The following is a 20,264-nucleotide window of genomic DNA, read 5'->3' as shown; positions in this document are numbered from 1 at the left end:
ACTCGCACTCGAAACGGATTTCCTTGTTATGCACACCAGCTACGTCCAAATAACAATGTGGCATCCTGGCACACCAGGATATTCTTGGCACGGACTTCAATGCGGAGTCGCTTCGCAATTAGCACGCATCAATAGGCACGCTCCTGCACTCCAGCACAAAGCGACTCAAATGGCTAAGGCGAATGCTAATCAAGTGGAGAAGAAAAGTCATCTACCTTGGGGAGCTGCACTCGAGAAAAATCTGTGATGAAAGCAATCAGGAAAATGAGGTTAGTCCTTACTAGAAATGTTAGAACTTTGGTATTCTAAGACGTATGGCAGAGTTTATGTCGGCAATTATATTGGCAACCGTAAAAGCAGTTTTATGCTGTTTTGAATGAAGACTTTTCTAGTTTTCTGCAAACATAAGTTCTCATTCATGTTTATTATACATATTCCTTCTGATCACAGCCCTAATTTTCTTTAAGTGCCCACCCCTTACTTACGCCCGCTCCAGCCCACTTTCACACATGCCAAGTGCCATAGATCATAGTCAGTTCCAGGCGAGGACCAAAAAAAAAAACAGGAAAAAGAAATTGAGTATACGCCACTACAAACGTCGGCACTACAAACGAGAATGTCCTGAGTGTGTGCTTGTGGCAGCCACCGCAGGTGGCACAGCAGGTTGGTGGTTTCTGGCCGAAAGTTTCGCCACAATTAATGTGAATGGTGAATATGTTTAATTGTCGACAGGCATGCCATAACCAAAAGGAGGAAGGACGAGCACGTCGAAAAAAAGAACCCAGCGGCATGCAAATTTCCTTGGGATAAGATTAAAGTTTTCTCGCCTCCCCGAGGAGGACAAAAGTGCCTTGTAGAGCATAGCAAATTGCTAGTTTGCCCAACTTTGCTTTCTTTTCGCTTGCAGCTCCGGCTATTTCACGCTCAAAAGCGTAGAAATTAAACTGGGGACACAGCGGAGAGTGTTAAAATGGCCGAATAATTACGGGCAATATAAGGATTCGACCGTTAAGCTGCTGCCTTTAAGCGCCTTGGCCGGAGTTAGGTTTAATTTACAATCAATTATGGCGGATACTCCTCGCATTGTTAACCTGTCCGACACATTTAAATGCAATTTAATGCAATTTATGGCCCGCTCTGGCCACCGACTCCCAATCCAGAGAATTGGCAGGCGGCATGCTTTATTATTATGCCCGAGCATATGCAGAACCTTGTTGCAGCGCCGCAGCGAACAACGACTCTTATTAAAAGCGGAAACAATGCGCACTTCCGCTTCAATTGTGCGTGCGAGTGCGTATGTGTATGTTTGTGTGTGTGTGTGGCTTTGCATATGCGAGTGGCAGTGTGCATGTATTTCAGAATTTCAGGATTTCAGGCTTTCAGGACTGTTCCTGTTCGAGCACGCAATGCGAAAGTGGGCGGTGCTCCGCCTTATTATTCATGCTGCTCCTGTTGTTGCGGCTGATAAAACTTAACAATTTATAGCGACCGCCTGCCCGGCCACCCCACAGAAGGGGCGTGGCCACTCGCAGTACAAAACACTTGAATGCACTCAAATAACGAGGCCCATAAATAAACAAGCGTTCAATTAATAGGGTCAGTCCACGTTGCGTATACTCAACGCAGACCCCTTGTGCAGAGGGTTAACGTCCCACTACGAGTAGTAGTGAAAGAACTTTTGCTTGCTAAGCAGAAACTTAATACGGCAAGAAACTCAGCCACTTACCTCGACTTCCATTTCCATTCGTTTGGATTAAGATTTCCATCTTCCAAGTCCAAGCAGGAGCCCAAAGACATCTGGAAGAAATAAAAGAGAAGAACACACAGAAAATATTAGAGTAAGCTCTTTTCCTTGGCTCCCTGGCAGAAATCAACATAAAATTCACATTTGTCACCCAAGTTTTAAAGCAGCGCGCAGATATATCAATCTACAGTCACACACAAGGCCAAGACACAGCCAAATGGGTGTAGCACTTTCGGCATTTTGTGTTGTGATTTATTTTAAATTGCGTTTAGTTCTGCTCGATTTTTCTCTGCTGGCGGGGTCAGAAGTGACTGCCGAATGTCTTCTTAAGCTTATTTGCCCGTTTTTAATGTCAATTTAAAGACATCCAACTGACAGCAAGCCAAACTGAACGCAACTAAACCTGAATCTCAACCGAACACCCAAGCAATCGGAAGCTGGACCGTGGGTAACAAAATATGCTGTCATCACGATTATCCTTAACGTCGTATGGCTGCCAATGGCAGTTGTTTCCTTTTCCGTTATAACCCTGACCAAAACACACAACCGAGCACACATGTGATTCCATACCGGATGTGTAAGAATTTGTAAAACGACCCAGAAGCGAGACAGAGGACATGGGACACAGGACACAGGACATGGGGACCTGTTTGAAAAACGCACCAAGGACTCGCTCTTCGATAAAAGCCAAAAAAGCAAAAGAAGGCAAAAGGCAGCAGGACACAATCATCTCGGCTGGGAAAGTGCGTTAGCTACCGAGTGAAAAAGGGTGTCCTTCGTTCGCCTGACTAGTCAGGAAAAAAAATGAAAAAAATTTTGCGGAAGAACGATAGAGAGTCTCTTTGTTGTCTGCTAATTTGGTTTCGACATTTTTTGCCGTTTGCAGATGTCTCGAACTCTTCTGTTTTTTCTTGGCTTGCATAATTTTTCTTTATTTTTTCACCGACTGCAAATTGAAATTTAAAATTTATGCAAATTTTCTCAGCCGTTGCTGTCAAGTCAAAAAAGGGTTCGTTCTGCTTCGTTTTTTCGGCGAAACTTCAATTTGATTTCATTTTTGATGGTGTTGGTAATTGTGCCAAAATGGGACCAGCGAAAAATAAAAAAAGGGAAGGATGGAGTGGGGGAAAACACAATGGGAATGCTCTGGTAAATTAATCGAAATTAAGTCCGAACATTTTTATGGCATACTTGAGGGCGACGCCGCGCCTAGGGATAAATGGGGAAATCGGATGAAAAGCGGATAGGCCGGGGACTTTATCTAAAATCTCCTGGCATGCCAACGCCATTACAAACTGAGTTTCGGCTCGCTTAATCACTGTCCAGCACGCAGTCCCTTTGCTTTTCCCCCGAATTTTCCCGCACTTTTCCTACTCATTTCGGTCACATATGAGCTGCTCCTGCTGCTGACTGTGTTGTCGGCCACATCGTCATCGCCGGCGCGCGTGCAATTAATTAAAAACAAACAAATTTGAAAATGCACGACAGGCTCAGCGGGTAAAAGGGTACGGAACCCAATCTCTCTCGTTCTCTCTCAAGAGAGAGAGTGGCAAAGTCCGCAGATTCGGCAGAGGAAGCCAAACTGTCAATGAACAATGCCAGCCAGCAGGACACTGGGCTCTGGACACACTGGACACACAGGACACTGGACTGCGGACACTGGACAGTCGCCTGGCAGGCGACAAAGTTGCTGCCCTAAGCGTTTTTTAATGCACAGCGCAGATTTCCTGCAGCTGCCCTGCCCTGCGCCCCATTTTCCTCTCCGGGGCCCTTTGGTAATTTCGTTTTATTATTTTGCAGTTTTCTGTTGCCAGCTCCGCTCCACTTTGTAAATATTAAATTATGAGAGAAGAACGGGCACAGCAGCAGCAGCAGCAGCAGCAAAAAAAAATGTGAAAAAAAGAAGAAACGAATCAACGAACTTCTGAAATTTCCCAAATGGAAACAGGAACACGAACACGAACACGAAAACGGGTCCGGGCACAAAAACAGATAACAGTTACGCTTACGGCCGTAATAACTGCAGTCTGCCGTACGGAGCACCGCACTCCGGCCAACGTCTGCACTTGGCAGTTATGACACCAGGTGAGTGCCCATCCCACCGACATTTCCCGGCTCGGAAAAGGGAGTTACTTTCGGGGTATTACGAAAGTACTAAGAAGTTTGCGGGCTTCGTTAACTGGATAAAGTATATAAATTATTGAAATACGCGTAAGTGTGGAGAAAGGTTTGGCCTGGATACTTAAGTTTTACCTATAGAGTTGGTATTGAAATTGAAATTTTTTAAATAATAAGTTTAAAAAGTATTTCTTAGTTTGTTGTAGAGTGACTGCAGGATTTCAAACTATTTCGTATGATCCTTTATCCCAAAATCCAACCTTTTTGCTGACTAACCCATCAGCCCTTTAATATTTTGTAATTCGACGCCAGTGCTTATAACCCTCAATGTGAAGTACCCAAACCAGAATTTCATGTGCCTAGGATTACCCAAAAACTCGATTTACTTTATTAAATCTGTGCCGGGCCTGTCTTTCTCTGCCTGCAGTTCTGTTTGGTTTCAGACTTCACGGCCGCTTAGGCACCGAAAATCCTCATCGCAACGCTGCGTAACCATAATGTGTGTATGCCAACTGCTCCTGCGGATCCTTTTCGCAGCTTTCGTCCTGCTGCTTCTGCACCGCTCAACAATTACATGACGCCTTGCCCCTGCAACCAGCGCCATATGCAGCAAATGGCCCTAGTGCCGGAGAATGGGCTTGAATTCATACATGGATATGCCAATGATGGTCATCGTGCTAACTGCTTTAAGTGCAGACAGAGAAGGATAAACCAACGGAACGAAAGAGAGAACGACGGGCACTTCAGTGAAAAATTGAAATTGAAAAAACGACAAAAGTTTGCGGCCGCATCCGGAGCAGAGTCCTCATCTTCCTGCCCGCCTGCTTCCTGCCTTCCGTTCCAAAAATCTACAGACCATCCCATCATCATTCGCATTCGTGTCCTGTGAGCCTGCTGCTGTCGTTTGTCGCATGCAATAAGTGCTAGTTGAGTGGCGGCACTTGAAACCAGAGCCACACATTCAATTGGCCGTCTCTGGAACCCTTTCCCTGGTCTGGCCTGGCCTGGTCTGGTCTGGTCTGTCCTGGTTTCATTCCTACTATGTGCTGCCGACTGCCCTTGCCAACTGATTCCATGTGTTTTCCAGCGGCGCTTCGGATTTCACTTTTGGCCCTGGGTGTCGTTGCTGGCGACCTGACGCCGCCATTTCCGCCAGCCAGCACGGAAGTGGCAGTCGTGCCCGTGCCCCTGCCGCTGCCCGCGGACCCTTCAACTCTCAGCCCCTTGACGATCCTGCGGATTTGCTGCCGCGGCCATTGCATACGAAATGTGTTGCATACATTTGCGGGTAGTGGTGGCGGCTCGAGGAAAAAACCCGAAATACACAGGAACAAAAAAAATACAGTAGCTGCAATCAAAATGGAAATAGACGCGAGTGGAAAACGAGACGGCCAGAATGAAAATTCCCATAATAATAGTCGTGCCGAAGGAGCGTAGGACAACGGCAGGACAACAGGCGCTTAGAGGACGTAGCTTTTCCATTTTTATTCTTAAAGGTTTTGTCCACCCGGCTCAAAGCCGCCGCTTTCTATGCATACAAAAAGGTAGCATGTGTGCAGAAGCGAGAGGACCCAAAAAGCTGGTAATGTCCTTCAGCAGTGGCAGCCATTTGCCAGTTTGCGGTTTCCGTTTCGCGTTCTTTCGTCGTGCAATTTTAGTTTTAGTTGAGTTTTTAGTGGCGTCCACAACTCGGCCATTTAAGCACATTTGTCGTCTCATTGTCCTGCCAACCAACAGCGCCACCACCTCTCTTCGTCCAGCTGACAGTGTGCTAATTAGAAGTCCTTGTTGCTTGTGGCCACAACAAAACAGACGTCGTCTACAGGACACCACTACGTAGAGCAGTACAACGCCGGAATGGCACATAAAACCGAGGGCAGGGAAAACAATGAAAACTACTTTCAGGCCAAAGTCAGAGCGGGCCTTCGTTTTTCGGTCATAAACTGCATGGATGTCCTGGCCACTTGAATATCCTGGCACGTTTTGCGTGGCCTGCACATTTTTATTGTGCAGCTCCTTGCGATGTGTGACTTTTATTTCGAGCTGTGGGCTAAGGTACACCCTCCCATGGAAAACCCGAAAAAACCGCAGGAGAGAAATGCTCAGCCAAAAATATAAATAATTGCTTTGCTTGCTCAACTGTGAGAGAATGTGGCCAGGATATGGATGGAGGATACTGGCTGGTTGGTTGGCTGCTTGGCTGGCTGACTGCCTGGCATTGTCTTCCAGTGCAACGCACATTAGTTCTCGTCTCAGTCGACAAGCCCCCATATAAATATGTATATATATTTATATATATATACAATTATACATAGTGTATGTACGACTCAGAGTTTAAGGGGGCTTAGGGTCTCGGACCACATGACTTCATTTTCCCCCGGGCCGGAGAGCATTTATAAAATAAAATTTGTTTATTATGAAAATGCAGCGATGCGAGATAAGCAAGTGCCAGTTGCGAGCCACAACAAAGTTGGCCACTTGACTGGCCAGCTATACAGCTAGCCAGCCATTCACCATTTTGCCCCCCCACTTTTACCAACTTTTCCCAGCCATTTTCCCTTCCTTATCCTTGTTAATTGCTGCGGTTTCCGACTGCTGCCTTGCCGTCGTGCCAACAAAAATAAATGAATATTTTTGCGCCAGCTTAGACATGAGTGCAGAATAAATTGTTTGGCATCTTCTGCTAGCTGAATTACGCTGCACTTGTATCTGCAACTTGTATCTTTTGTTGGCAAATCATGTGCGGGCAAGACTTGGCTGAGTAATGGCCAGGGCATAAATAAGCCACCCCTCTTTTGATAACCCAATGAAGTTTTATGACCGGAAACGGAAATGCGAGCTTAGCCATCGGCAACAGTAACTAACGGAGCACAAAGCACTTTTGATGGCCGCATAAAAAAGCTAAGCGACAGCATAAACATTAATGAGCCCACTCCCATAGAGGTGGTAACAAATCGATTATATCCAATATTGGCCAACTCCTTGAGAGCCCGGCTTTTATCTCCATTCTGATTGTGATTCTGCGTGGCGCCTGCTACTGTGCATAATTTATGCTGGCCATAACTCAGAGATGTGACGGCGAATGGTTAAAAATGTCTTCCAACTGCAACCATAATTCCTGCAACTCGACGGCAATAAATCACAAAATTTCCTTCTTCAATCTGCTTTGGAATCTGTGGCCCTGCTCGCAAAAGGATGGAAATGCATTCGCATTGCCTGGAAAAGTGGCAGCCACTTACACACACACACACACACACACGCGACATTTACGTGTGACAGACGCCGGGGAAATGGGGAATTTCGAAGCCCTTTTCCCGCACCACTGCCCCTTCCATTGCTGCTGTTAATTTCATTCATTATTTATGGTTTACCTCAAAAACGCATCAGTGCTGCTGCATCGAAGGGCAGATGGCAGTTGTAACCGGCAATCCAGCAACGTGCAACCTGCCACCTGCAACGTGCAGCCCCTTGGCCAAACCCATTCCCCCAAAATGTACACTTTTAATTAACAAACGCACGAAAATGCTATTTTGCATGAGGCGTGTTCAACTGGGGCTGTCAAGGGGAGTGCCATAAGGGTGGGAGCACGTTATTTGGGGTAGAAGTCAAACAGATATTGCATGTGTGAGCCCTAATGCAAATGGGCACACTAGAAAATAATGGAAAGGAAACGAGGAATAAATAGAATACGAAAATGAATGGCTTCGATTAAATAACTGTGTAATAAAATGGGTTAATGGTTACTTAAGTAACTATAAAAATAGTAAAGAACATAATAAAGAAATATACATTTTAGTAGGAGAAAATATGCCAAAATAATGTAGTACTTATTTTTTATAGTCAAAAGTAAGCCATTTTTTTTTTTTTTTTTTGGAATATAAGTACTTAAATATTCAAAAATCGAATTTATTTTTGTGCTTAGATTTTCCAAAATATATATTTTTCATCTACAAGCCTGATATCCCGCTGCAGGCTGCATTCCGCTATTTCTTTGCGGTTAGTGCATTGTTGTGACACCCCCTCGATGCAATTAAGAGCTGGCATTAATCAACAGGCTCAAAGCCCGTCTTGCCCCCAAAAAGGCGCTCGGAACTATTACAGTTTTGGCCAGCTCCTTGCCCCTTTTACCGTACTCCACGTTTTTGGCCCACAGAGGATGCTTTAATTTATTTAGACCAAATACAACGCAAGCGAAAAATGGCAAACGACTGAAATTTATCTCCTGCACGCCTTGTCGCATAAATTATGTCGAAGAAGAGAGAGTTTTCCCTCCCCCCTTTCGCAATTTCCCCGCGTCTGGCGAAATTAATGAAAGCAACGCTGCGCCGGCGAAAAGATGCCGAAGCAGCGTAAAACACGAGACAAAAGACAGTTAAAATGAACTAAAATCAAATGAAATGTGGCCACCAGGGGCGGCGAAAGGGGGCGGCGAAAGGGGGCGGCGCCTAATGACAGCTCCAGTGAGGGGATGGGCCAGGAGAGGGGCGGAGGTGAAGGAAAGAAAGCGAACGGCGAATAGGAAGCGGAAATGAAAGCAACGATGCCGAAGGACAACGCTGAAGATGCAATGCAATGCAATGCGATGCGATGCGATGCAGTGCGACTGCTGCATTGGGAATGCAACAAATCAGAAGTGAAACAGCCGCCGCCGCAGCAGCAGCAGAATCGCAGCAAATGTTGCATGGCAAATGCGATTGTCAAGCAATGACCTCATTAGGGAGGCGTGGCCAACGGAGGCAGGAAGTCGATGTTCATCCTGGCTGCCAGCCGTGCCACGCTCCCGCCCATTCCCGCATTAATAACTGCCAACCGCAAACAATTATGGCGAGAATGGAAGTGGCAACTTTGGGAAAACAGTGGCATGAGAAAAGTGCACAGAAAAAAATGGCACAGTATACCTATACTTGTAAACAAATTTTGAATGGAGGTCTTTTTAAGTGCTTCTACTTTCAAGGAGAACGCCTCTTTTAGCTTCCCCGTTTTCCCGCAGTGTGTCTAACACCTCAGATGCAGGGGGTGGCAAGTGGAGCGGAGTTGGGGAAGGGGCAAAGTCTGCCGTAGGCGAGCTGTCAGCAAGCATACAACGTCATATACGTCAACGGAATATGCTAGTGCGAATGAGGGGGGAATTCAAGGGGGTTTCAGCCTCTAATAATGGCGATATAATCAGTGCTAACAAAAAGCGACAAGAGCAGATAGCGTGCGAGCGAGATGGAAGAGAGGAGGAAGAAAGATGCAGATAGTAGGAGGCGGAGAGACACAGGAGCCACACAAAGGTGACAAAATGTGACAGCACTAAAAACGGGACAATGACATGGCCACGGGAAAACGGTTTCCTGTCAGAGCCCGAAAAACGCGGCCAGCACACACACACACAGCCACCCACAGAGACACCTGTCAACCGCACTCAAGAGCGAACTGTAAACTGTCATATCCTTAAAGCGGGCTAAGCCATAACCAAGACAACCAAGAACAAATTACATCGCATTTAAGTTTCATAATATGCTTAAAATGAAAACGCACAAAAACTTTTACTCCCCCTCCCACCAACGCCGACAGCCATATTTTCTTTTGAGTATTGTCAGAAACTAAACCCCGAAAAGCACCTGGCAAAGGGGCAGAACTCACCTGGCAGACCACCCGTTGGGTCCTTGGAGCGGCAGATCCTGTGAGTGGAGTCTGTGTCCAAGACAATGGGCTGCGACAAGTGCAGTAGTCTATAAAAACGAACGAGCTGGGGGCGGGGGGATGGTGAGACGTACGGTCGGTCGGTGGGTCGGTCGGTTGGACAAAAACTAAAAACTTGCAAATGCACAACGTTGGAGCTTTTGGAGCTGGAAAACCGCATGCTCGACATGGAATTGAAAGAATAAACTAAGAACTGCAACTACAGGAACCACATCTCATTGTCTGGGTCTTGTTTCGCCCAGCCCACTCCCCTTGAAAACTTCGCTTGCATTCTGTACTTAAAAAGGATTGCAACAGCAACAGACAAGACAGCGAACAAAACATACAATTGTGTGTGTGTCTGGGTGTGTGAGAGTTTTGCTGTCTACATGGCCATTGTTGCTCCTTTTGCACCACTGCACCATTGCACCACCCAAAAAAGGATAGGAAAAAAAGTAATGGAAAAGTGTGGTGCTGCTGGCGACTGACAGCTGTTGGCAGCGTTTTTGGACTGCAGTGTTATTTACACTTTATTGACTCGAACTCAACTTGAAATTATTTGCCCCATTTATGTTTAAGCTGCTGAACAGGTTGTTTTAATAAGCCAGCCTGCGGAAAAATACAACGGGTTTCGTTAATTTGATTTTCGTTCTACGTTCCTAATACAGTTAACCAAGTGTTGAACTTTGAACTCTCCTTGAATGGTGTCACCTGCGGCGTTTCGAAAGCAAACTACTGAGAAAACCGTTTCATTTCAGCCTTTCAAAAGGTTTTCAAATTCCACGGCAAAACAAATTTCGCAGCAGTTTTCATAAATCATATATAAGGAGTGTGTACTTGTATGGGATAGCAAACATGACCACATGCAGTGTGGGTCACTTGGAAATTATGACAACCTGGCCAAGAAAACACACATACACACACACACAGCGTACAGGCAGGCCGTAAGGAATGGCAGGACATGTGGGTATGTGCTCTTGTTTGCTGGGAAATTCATGGGCTCTTGGCAACTGGCCCGGCAAAGCCAGAGGTGGAAAAACAGCAGCAGCAGCAGCAGCAACGGCAGAAGCTGAGGCAGCAGCAGCAACCCACGCCAATTGGCAGAAAACAAAACATGGCCCGTAGGCTGGGGGCTGCCACTCATTGCCAAAAATTCTTGCCTCACCTTGTTGGCATGGGCGTGGCCCAGTTTTTGCCAAGGACTTGGCCCCTTTTGGCCCCACCAGCAACGGCGAATCCTTTTTTTTTTTTGGCAATCAGCTTCATCTTCTAGTTTTTTGGCTGGGGTGGTGGAATTTCTTGTTCTTGCTCTCGACTTTCATGTTTGCCAAACGGAACTTTGGCTCGTTAATATTTTTGTGCACAGCGGGCGTAAAAAGGATTCCACTGGCACAACAAAACAATCAAATGAACGAAATCAAAAAAGTTCGAAACAAACGATGGCAACAAATTTTGTAAATCTGCATAAGCAGCTCGGCGTACCAATCCCTCTGAAAGGTATTTGCAATATTAATTTCCCATGCAGCCAGTGACTTGGCCTTTTGTCAGTTAACAAAATGTGTGGCACATAAAAAATTCATTCGCCAACGCTCAAAAGTAGGCAAAGCCAAAACGAAATATTTTCACGGCATAAAAGTGTCGAGTAATGGAAATGGATACTCAAAACGTAAAAAGGACGGCAAAAAAAGAAAACGGTAGCAAAAAAAAAGGAATGTGTGTTTGAAAGGGATACAGCTATGCTAACAAAATAAAATGGTGCATAAAATTTTAATGCATATCAAATGATTTAATTTGACGCCACATAAAAATGGACACAAATGGGCGGCTGGTTGGTAAAGTGTTTAAACAGGCAGTTAGGGCGGTGGGCGTGGTCGTGGCATGCGTGTGAGTGTGTGTGGTTGTTGGACGGGGAAACAATGAAAAAAAAGAAGGCTAGCGAAGTCTCGTAATTACTTTGATGAAAAATGGCAGTTTCTGTGATTAAGCAAAGCCTGAAAGCAGCGAAAAGGAAGTGGATACACTTGCGTTAGTCTGTGTGCGTGTGTGTATGTGTGTGGCATGTGGCACCATTCACTTGATTACACATACGCCATGTTGTGCGAGAGGCGAGAGCAGGAAATTAAGCATGTGGACTAGGCGGAAGTGGCCAAAGTCAAACGATGTGCCAGCCTGGAAGTATGTGAAAGTACACAGAGAAAAACTCTATACTCTGTACGTACAATAACGTGTTAAGTTTTAATTAGTGGACGTCAAGAAGTTTAAATTAATTAATAATTTGTTTTTAAACGGTATTTAAAGCAAATAACAGGGTGCTGTAATTTTAATGAATGTTAAGCCAATGTTTTTCCCAGTGTACCATATTCACTTCACTGTATATGTGTGTGTTTGTGCATGAGCCTAATGATGTCAGCGGCCGCAGGAACACGCAGTTGCCGCATTAGTTGTAATTGCCGCGCCATGTTCACCAATGATCGCCGCGATTCCTTATCCAGCCTTCAAGGACCTGCAACCATAACTCAGCGCCCTGTCCTTTGTGAGCATTTAAGTAAATATCGACGAAATATGCTCGGCCACGCTCGCTCACTCGGCGAGAAAAAGAGACCCGCGACGACATGAAAAATCTAGCGAGAAAAACATCTTGCCATAAAGAATGTGCAAGAAAAATTGCAATTGCGATAGCGGCATCAGAACTGCAGCAGCAGCAGCAGCAGCAGCAGCAGCAGTGGCAGCCGCGCCACCAACAATGACAATAAATTGCAGCAAAAATGAGCAATGAGTAATTCATATGGTGAGACAGAAGCCCGAGAAACGGGCTCTGAAGAAGTCGAGGGAATAGCCGCAGAGCGAGCAATTCAACGGGCCATCAATCTTGACTGCTCTCCCATTCCAATTCCACTTCTCCTGCTCCATAACCATGGTCAAAAGCTGAATCTGCTGCCGCTCCTGGCGCCACTGAGTCTGCATCAATTTGGCAGCCACGAAGAATCGAGGGGCTCAGCAGTCGGGGAGCAGAGCAGCAGAGGAGCGGACAATACGGACATTAAGGACACACGGACGGACAGCTCACGGACAAGCAACGGACATGACGCGCTTTATGTGGCTGCTGGGAATTGAAGAGTCGGAACAAAGGGCAGAGGGAAAACAGGGGGGGGGGAGAGCGGGTAAAGCTCTGTACGTGCGGGCTGAGCGTTTGTAATATGCTTGTAAAATGCAATAAATTTTGTTAGCCCTCGGACCAAGTCAGGACACAGCAGCAGTGGCAGCAGCATCGGCGATGGCAAGCCATAAAACGCGTTTTTGATTTGCCCCAAAATTTATGTGGCCACATTAAATGCGAGACAGTCGAAAGGAAGCACCAGCAGCAACAGCAGCAGCTCCAGGCCATCAGCCGAGCAACAGATTGTTGAGCGTCATTATCTCCGTGTGTTATCAGTCGAAGCAACACCAGCAACATCGCCATCGCCAACATCAGCAGCGGCAGCAGCAGCATCAGCAGGCAGCGACAGGTGTTGTCGTTATGTGCCATAATCTTTTTGACAACCGGCTGCATATTAAAGCAACGCCCCCGATGACAGAGTTGATTGGTGTTCCTGATGGCTGCCACCGGTCTTATGTGGCTGCTACCACTGTGTAGGATGTTGCTTGTTGTTGCTCACAGCACTTGCCGCTGCTACTGATTGTTGCTTCTATTGTCTGCCATGTCACAGTGTTGCTAGTTGCCACTAGCTCTAGATTGATGTTTGCTTTTTGCTGCCGAAGTCAGGATGTTGCTAGTTGCTTCAGGCTCTAGATTGATTTTTGCTTTTTGCCTCAAGTGTGACACTGATAATAACAGAATTTTGGATAAATTGTGTGTCTAGAGTGGCTTCTTGCTGTTATATATTTCTGTTTTTTTGTTTTATGTGGCAGCAATATGGATGTTGAACGTATAAATAGTAGCTAAGAACTGTAATTAGTAACTAGAAACAGTACAATACTCCGATACTTTGTTGATTTAGTTATTGATATGGTGTTACCCATTTATCTTAGTGCGTTTAAAGCTGCTGGTTGCTGATTCTAACGAAATCTGACCACGATTTTCCTATATCACCTAGCTATTTGCAGTTCCGCCTCGATCTCTGTTTACAAATCGGTTAGATGCTCTCGCAAATCTCTCTCCCCGTTGCTGGTTGCGAAATCTTTGTTTGTTTATGGCAACTTTTATGTATTGGCCGCTTTGCGAAACGGCAAACATGTGGATCTATCTCCACCAACATACATATGTATAGTATGTGCCGGCCGCTAAAATCGGAACATCTGCGTTTGTTGACGTAATGCGAATGAAAATAGCCGCCGTTTATTCGTGCTAAACATTTCAAACTCTTTGTTTATGGGCCCGGCATCATCTTTGGCTTGGCAAATGCTCACTATCGGTATGGGAATTCGGGAATTGGAAAGAGCATCTCTCGGCCAATTGAGATGCTGACCGCTTGGCCAAGCCATAAACTTGACAAGACAAGAGAGCTCGAGCCAGAGCTGTGCTCGGACTAGTAATGGATTCGCAATTCCCCAGGACCTCACTTTGAGCTCCCCGGCCTCCGATGTCAATTAGGGCTTTTCGGGCTACAAACTGAAATTGCAATCAAAGCCTCCTACCGACACAAATTGCACTCCAAAGGCTGCGAAATATATAGAGTGCAGCATGAAAACAATTGCCCCGGATCGGTGCGGAATGGCATATTTATTCAACTCTCCCCGAGAACTTGAACCGAATATCATGCAAATTGTTATATATTTCAATATTTTATTAGCCCAGGGATACGAAATCCAAATGCGAATTCGATTCCGATGCCAATGCCGATGCCGAATCCTCGCCATGGTCATAAATTGCAGCAGTTGCTGGTTCTAGGAGTCCAAAACGAGTCGGCAGGACGAAGGACTTGCTGGCCATAAATATCGCAGCCATTACACAAAACACAACTGCAGAGGGGGGGGCGAGACAAAGGGGCGACACAAACACACATAAAGATAGAGAAACATGAATGGCACAATAAATAAATCGGGGTAAGCGGCGTTTTAAAACAAATAGAAAGAAATGAGTACACAAGCCGAATAAAAAAACAAAACAATTCCAAATGCACAACCAAAGCCGGGATGAGATAGGCATTGAAAGAGGGGCAAGCGGATGATCCCAAACCCTCCCCATCGGAATAGCGAAATAAAATTTGCATTTTTTGCGTTTAAAGCTTCGGTATCAGCAAAACTACGAACCGAATATAAAACAGCACAACAAATTCCAAAACGAGACGATGCAAAGTCAAAGTCAGCAAAAGCGAAATGTTATCGGTTATTGAACAAGTATCGTTTCGTTGGTGGGGCGGAGTTGGGGATCCATTTTGGGCGGGGGGGATGTCGTCGAAGATGCTTTGTATGTGCATATTCCATATACCGCTGCTCACTGTTGTTAGGCCTTATAAACAAACGTGTGAGGCTCATCGTTATGTATGTACATATTTCTGTCCTCTGGAGTCGACTGTAGGTGCGCCGTATGCTGATTTCTTATTTCTTATTTGTTTTATTTTTTTTTTTTGCTGAGCTTTTGGCTCCTATTGCTTTGGGTCGCTGTGATAGCACATATTTGGCTTTTAATGAGAGGAAATTTCCTTTTCGTGGCAGTGACAATGCGGCGGATGCGTAATGTTATCATAGCACCACCGGAAACTGACCATCTGCATACAAGACTTTGGCAGCTGAGATTAAGTCGGATTTACATACATAGCTCAAAGTTACAATTCCTTAACAATGTATTTTATAATTTCCTAGCCCAACTTTATTCTCTTAACACCATCCTACTCCTGTTCTTTTCTTCGCTTTGTATCCTTCGCCCATTCGAGGATCAAAAATCATTTGATGTCCCTGGGCTCTTTCATGTGACTCGAAAAACTTTGCCGGAATCGAAACATTTTCAATACATTTGATTAAACCGGGTCCGGCAGTTGACCATCCTCCCTGGAATTCCTCACCCACACTCTCATCATCGTTCCTGATGGCCAGGACCATAAAACGTTTATCTCTCACACTTTGCTCCTTCGCTCCCTATCTCTTTGCCTCTTTTATCGCAGTATCAATAAATTAATTTGAAAACTTTGTCGCTTCTATTTGATTCTGGGCGGACCACCCAGCTCCTGGCATTTCTCTTTTAATTTTTTTGTGCAAATTTTCGTCTGTTTCAAATTCGTTTCATCGTCGGTATCTTGTATCTATAAGTTAGCATCGCTTTCTGTGCCGTTCAGCCGCTGGCTCCGTGTAATTTGCTCTCAGACCCCCCCTCCCTCTTTCACTGCTTTCTCCTAACTCCAGAGAAGCCCCTCACCAACCCATTTTCGTGCTCGTCTTTTACTTTTTGGGCAAGTACAACTACAACTAGGACAACTATGAGTTCAGTGCGATGGCAGTTTGCTCGACAGGCAGTTAACATGAAGCACCTCCGCCCCCTTTTAGCCCGCCTTTTTCCCCTCATTTCCAACCAGCCAACCAAACCATTTTCCGCTCCCATGTGTGTGTGTGTGTTAGTATTTTTTGGCTATTGAATTGGTTTCATGCTCATGCATTTTATATGAAATTGTCTGCATGTCTGTCTGACTTTTTGCCCATCGTGTCACGCCCACGCCACCCAAAACTTGTAATCTAACCCAGACCCATGGCATTTTCCCTATTTTCGGGAGCGCAAAAATTTACATCGCTTAATTCGTTAGCCGAGAAAATGTTTTTCGCCTGCAATTAGTGGACAACATTTGTTAGCCAAACACTTTTCCAACGGCGGCAAGGTGATGGGGAAGGGAGGGTCTGAAATGGGCAATAGGCAATGCAGGTAGCAAAAGTAGAGCTCTTATCTTTATTACAAAAAACGAAAAACTGCCAAAAAGAAGGCAAATGTGGGCACAAAAAAATTGCGACCAGCAAAGAAATTCGAATAAGAAAGAACGAAGTGAAAAATGTGGAGAGGCAGCAGTGGAAAAAACAACAAAAAATAAAAGAAAATTTGTGAAATAGAGATGGGAATTTTTTCTCTCCTTGGCTCGCGTATGCACGACTTTTATTTGAAGTTGAATTTTAATCCATGGTTTTTTAATGCGGGCGATAAACTTTTACGGCAATTGTCGACGGCATTAGCGAGGTTGGATTGAGAAGTGGAGGGGATTTTTTTCTTTTTTGCCCCTCCTATTTGGCTGATCAGCAGGGCTTGACTTAACTTAGCGATTCAGGTGCACAAACACCAGCCCAACCACACACACACACAGATAGTGTTGGCATACGGTTTCATTATGCTCCCCTGATGGCGCTTCTGATGTTTAATGCCTTAATTAAATGTTTCATTAGCACGCTCGGCGGAGGGGCGTGGCAGATGCCCGCCCACAGGCGCAGTGATAGCCAACTGGCTCAAACATGCAATCGAAAATAGGTGGCAGAAATAATAACTTAAGCATTGAATGGGGAAATTGGCTGCCAGGTCAGCAAATCCATGGATTTTTAATTGTGCTAATAGTGCGATTTGATTATATTGAGATGTCAATATGTAAATTACTTTCAAAATCAATTTAATTTAATCTTAAATATTTCAACCTAATAATAACGTGTTTACTGAAACAAATTTGCATACAATTCGCTATGTTTATATATCTATTTATTTTTGCTTACCCGCACTTCCTTATCGCCGGTTCTCCACCCCTCTCCCTCTCACCATCGTTTTCGATCATCTCGAATATTCAGATGTTGCCCATTCAGAATTTGTGTAGTGGGTTTTTGGGTTGCGGCATTTTTATGCTTTTGATTCAGTTGTTGCTGCTCTGCTTGCTTGTTATAGCCATAAAAAAAAAAAAAAACATTTCAGCCGGGCCAACACGCCAAACCAGTCGGTCAGAGTCGCCGAGTCTAGCGTTTTGTTATAAATTCACGACTTCACGGCAACGCCAGCCAGCCACCCGGCTCTTTCTCGCTCGCTCGCTTACTGCTCCTGTCTCTTTCTGGTTGATGGGACATCGGATGGCAGGAGCGACCTTAGCCAAGGCTGAGATTGAAAACGATGACAAAGATGGCTGCAACATCCGGTTGGCCATGTGTGCAAATGGGCGTGTGGCACACGGTGTCTAAGTGAGTGTGTGTGTGTGTGAGTTCGCATATGGGCAATACGAATTCCAGACAACGCCGACAGCGGCGTCTCAGCTTCAGTCGCAGTCTGATTTTAAGTCTGTTTCAGTTTCTGAGACTGAGACTGAGTCTGCGTTTGGGGCTGAGAACGAGACTGCGACTGAGACTGATAACTGTGTGGCGACCCTCCCACTGCGCTTTCAGTCTGCCTGCTGTCTGCCAATCTACACTGGGCGAAAATCGGTGCAGGAATTGCTAGCTCCGATTTCGGTTTATCAGAAGGTGTCATTGCTTTGTATGGATGCATTGCTCTTAATTCATTCGAAACATTTTGAATTTGAACTTTAGAACTTGAATGTTAAGATGTCATCGAATAAGTTGGGAGTTTCATATTTAAGCAAGATACTTAGTATCCAAGGGCCAAGGCCTGTGTACTTTCTATTGAAGTAGTTGAAATTCTAGAAACTTGTTTCAAGTACCGCACTGCCCTGCTAACTTCTCGAGCGCCTTAGTTCCGATCTCTTGAGCAAAATCTCGGTTCCATAATCCCCAATCCGGGTGTATGGGTGCGATGTCTGGGCCTGTCGTTCGCACTTTGTAGCTGCAACTGTGCTAGTGCGAATGTGAGTGCGAATGCTCGTGTCTGTGGCGATAGCTCTTGTTGCCGGATTGAGCGACTGCGGGAATGACGCATTGGCTGGGCCCCACAGTTTTTCGGCTGATTGTTCACTTTTCTTTTTTTTTGTTCGTATTTTATTTTGTCTGGAATATTTTTGTATGATTTTTGCACTTATTTAGCTGGAGCACTGTGTTTGTTACTGTTTCTATGTGTGTTTGCTTGTGTGTTACTGCCTTTGTCTTTGTTTAACATTTCCACTGTCAGAGTATGAGTCTGTTTGTGTGTGTTGTGGGGGTAGGGCGGTAGGTGGCTGGGCAAGAGAGAGAGGCAGGAGAAAGACAGCAGACAACCGGCACAGGCGAGACGCGCAGCACGAATGAATGGAGTTTCGCAGCCAGCGAGCGAGCAAAGCTATGGCCGACCGTTCGGAGAACCGAAGAAAGCCGACGGCGCTCTCTTCGCGGCCATTGCTCAGGCGTGTAGGTCGTCTAGAGGCCGTTGCGAGCCGGGTCTCTCAGTGTTGGCCCGAAGCGGCTCTCTTTGTTGGCCAAAACTGCAAATCAAAGTCGAGGTCGTTGTACGAATGAAAGAATGTCGGCATGTGATTGTTGCCGGCGTCGCTGCCGCAGTCGGCGTAGCAGCTAGCATCGCAGTCGACGTCGCTGAATGATGTTTAATGCCTGGCCCGATCTGCCACCCAACTCACCATCACCACCCAACCCCCCCCCCCCACACAATCGCTCACTCTCTCGCTGCTGCATTATGCTGCCATGTATCTGTCTCTTTATTTCGCCCGTGGGTTTGTGTGTGTGTGCATGCCTTAACTTGGCTTTCTTTTGAATAATGTTGCTTCATGCTTTCGCAGTCTTGGTCTTCATCTGTCTGCCGCTCCCTCTTCCGCTCTCTCCGCAACTCTCTTGCCGACCAACCTTAAGCGCCCTCTCTGTCAGCTTCTACACTGAGAAAATTGCACCACATAGCTTTCACAGAGTCTATGGTTTTTTAGCCCAGAAAAGAAACTAAGTAAAACAGTCTAAACGGTACATTCATTACATTTTTCTATTTGCATTTTCTCTGCAGATACTTAAGTTTTTGAATCAAATAAAATACTCCTTTATCAACAACTGAGTACAAGAAATGTACTACTGTTTCCTTCGAGTGTAGGCAAAAATGCTGTTACTTTTTATGTGCAACCCTTCCGCCTCTCGTCCCCTTTAAGCCACCCAGAAGGAATTCAGTTAGCCTCGCTCGCTTTGCCCATTTTTACTACCTTTTCAGCTACTCCTTTTTCATTTATTTTCTATTTTACCATTTCAGTCTTCTTTTTTTTAGTACATTTTCGGCTGCCTCGCCGCTTTCGCGCGTTTGTAATAAAAACTCGTTATAAGTAGAAATTCTTTTCTTTGGGCTAGTTTCACCTGTCCTCCCCTCGTCCACTCGCCTTCTTTAAGCACTCTTTGCGGCCACTTTTCTTATTATGATATTCTATATATTTTTTTTTTTTTGCTGTTCCTCAGCTTTTGGCCATAACAAATGTGAGAACCGCCCGAGGCTGCAGCGGCTTAGGCCTTTAGAAGTTCGAAGTTAACGCCCCCAATTCCAAGTTATTTGCTCGGCGCTTATGGCCGGCTTAGCTCAATTAGAGCTAATTTGCTTATCAGCAGTCAGCGGGGTAGCCCGCCAAATGGAATTGTCACTTTCGACCAGCTGATAAGGGCGCTGAACTTCGGCGATAAGATAACCGCTCACGTGTAAAGCGAAATTAGTTTTGGAGGCTCCACACAAACTGCGAATTCATTCCGGCCACGGACTATTTAACATCATTTATCGTGAGCCGCAAACAAGGCCCAAACAGAAGGGCAGATGAGCGAGTGAGACGCATGATTAGGCAGAAAGTGATTGGCAGTGTTATTGACCAACAACCCATTTTTTGGGCAAGGAATTTGCATGGCCAACGGGAACGGAAAGCGTTGGCTGGCTGCTCGGGAA

General features: G+C 45.5%; 1 protein-coding gene across 3 annotated transcripts in view; it reads right to left on the bottom strand.

The window, feature by feature from the left end:
* Positions 1-18,653, bottom strand: part of CG42524 (uncharacterized protein) — a 43,361-nt gene extending 24,708 nt beyond the window's left edge. For all 3 annotated transcript variants that reach the window (NM_001299536.1, NM_001169689.2, NM_001259417.2), the window contains exons 1-2: positions 17,207-18,653; positions 1,727-1,797 (exon numbers count right to left, since the gene is read on the bottom strand). In NM_001299536.1, the coding sequence (NP_001286465.1) occupies positions 1,727-1,797; positions 17,207-17,265 (130 nt within the window). In that variant the 5' untranslated portion in view covers positions 17,266-18,653. The remainder of the gene's footprint in view (positions 1-1,726; positions 1,798-17,206) is intronic.
* Between the last annotated feature and the right edge of the window lie 1,611 nt (positions 18,654-20,264).

The sequence above is a fragment of the Drosophila melanogaster genome, chromosome 2R, assembly GCF_000001215.4.
Source record: "Drosophila melanogaster chromosome 2R".
Taxonomy (NCBI): Eukaryota; Metazoa; Arthropoda; class Insecta; order Diptera; family Drosophilidae; genus Drosophila; species Drosophila melanogaster.
Note: the sequence above shows the minus strand (reverse complement) of the source record. Positions and strands in the feature narration are given on the sequence as shown.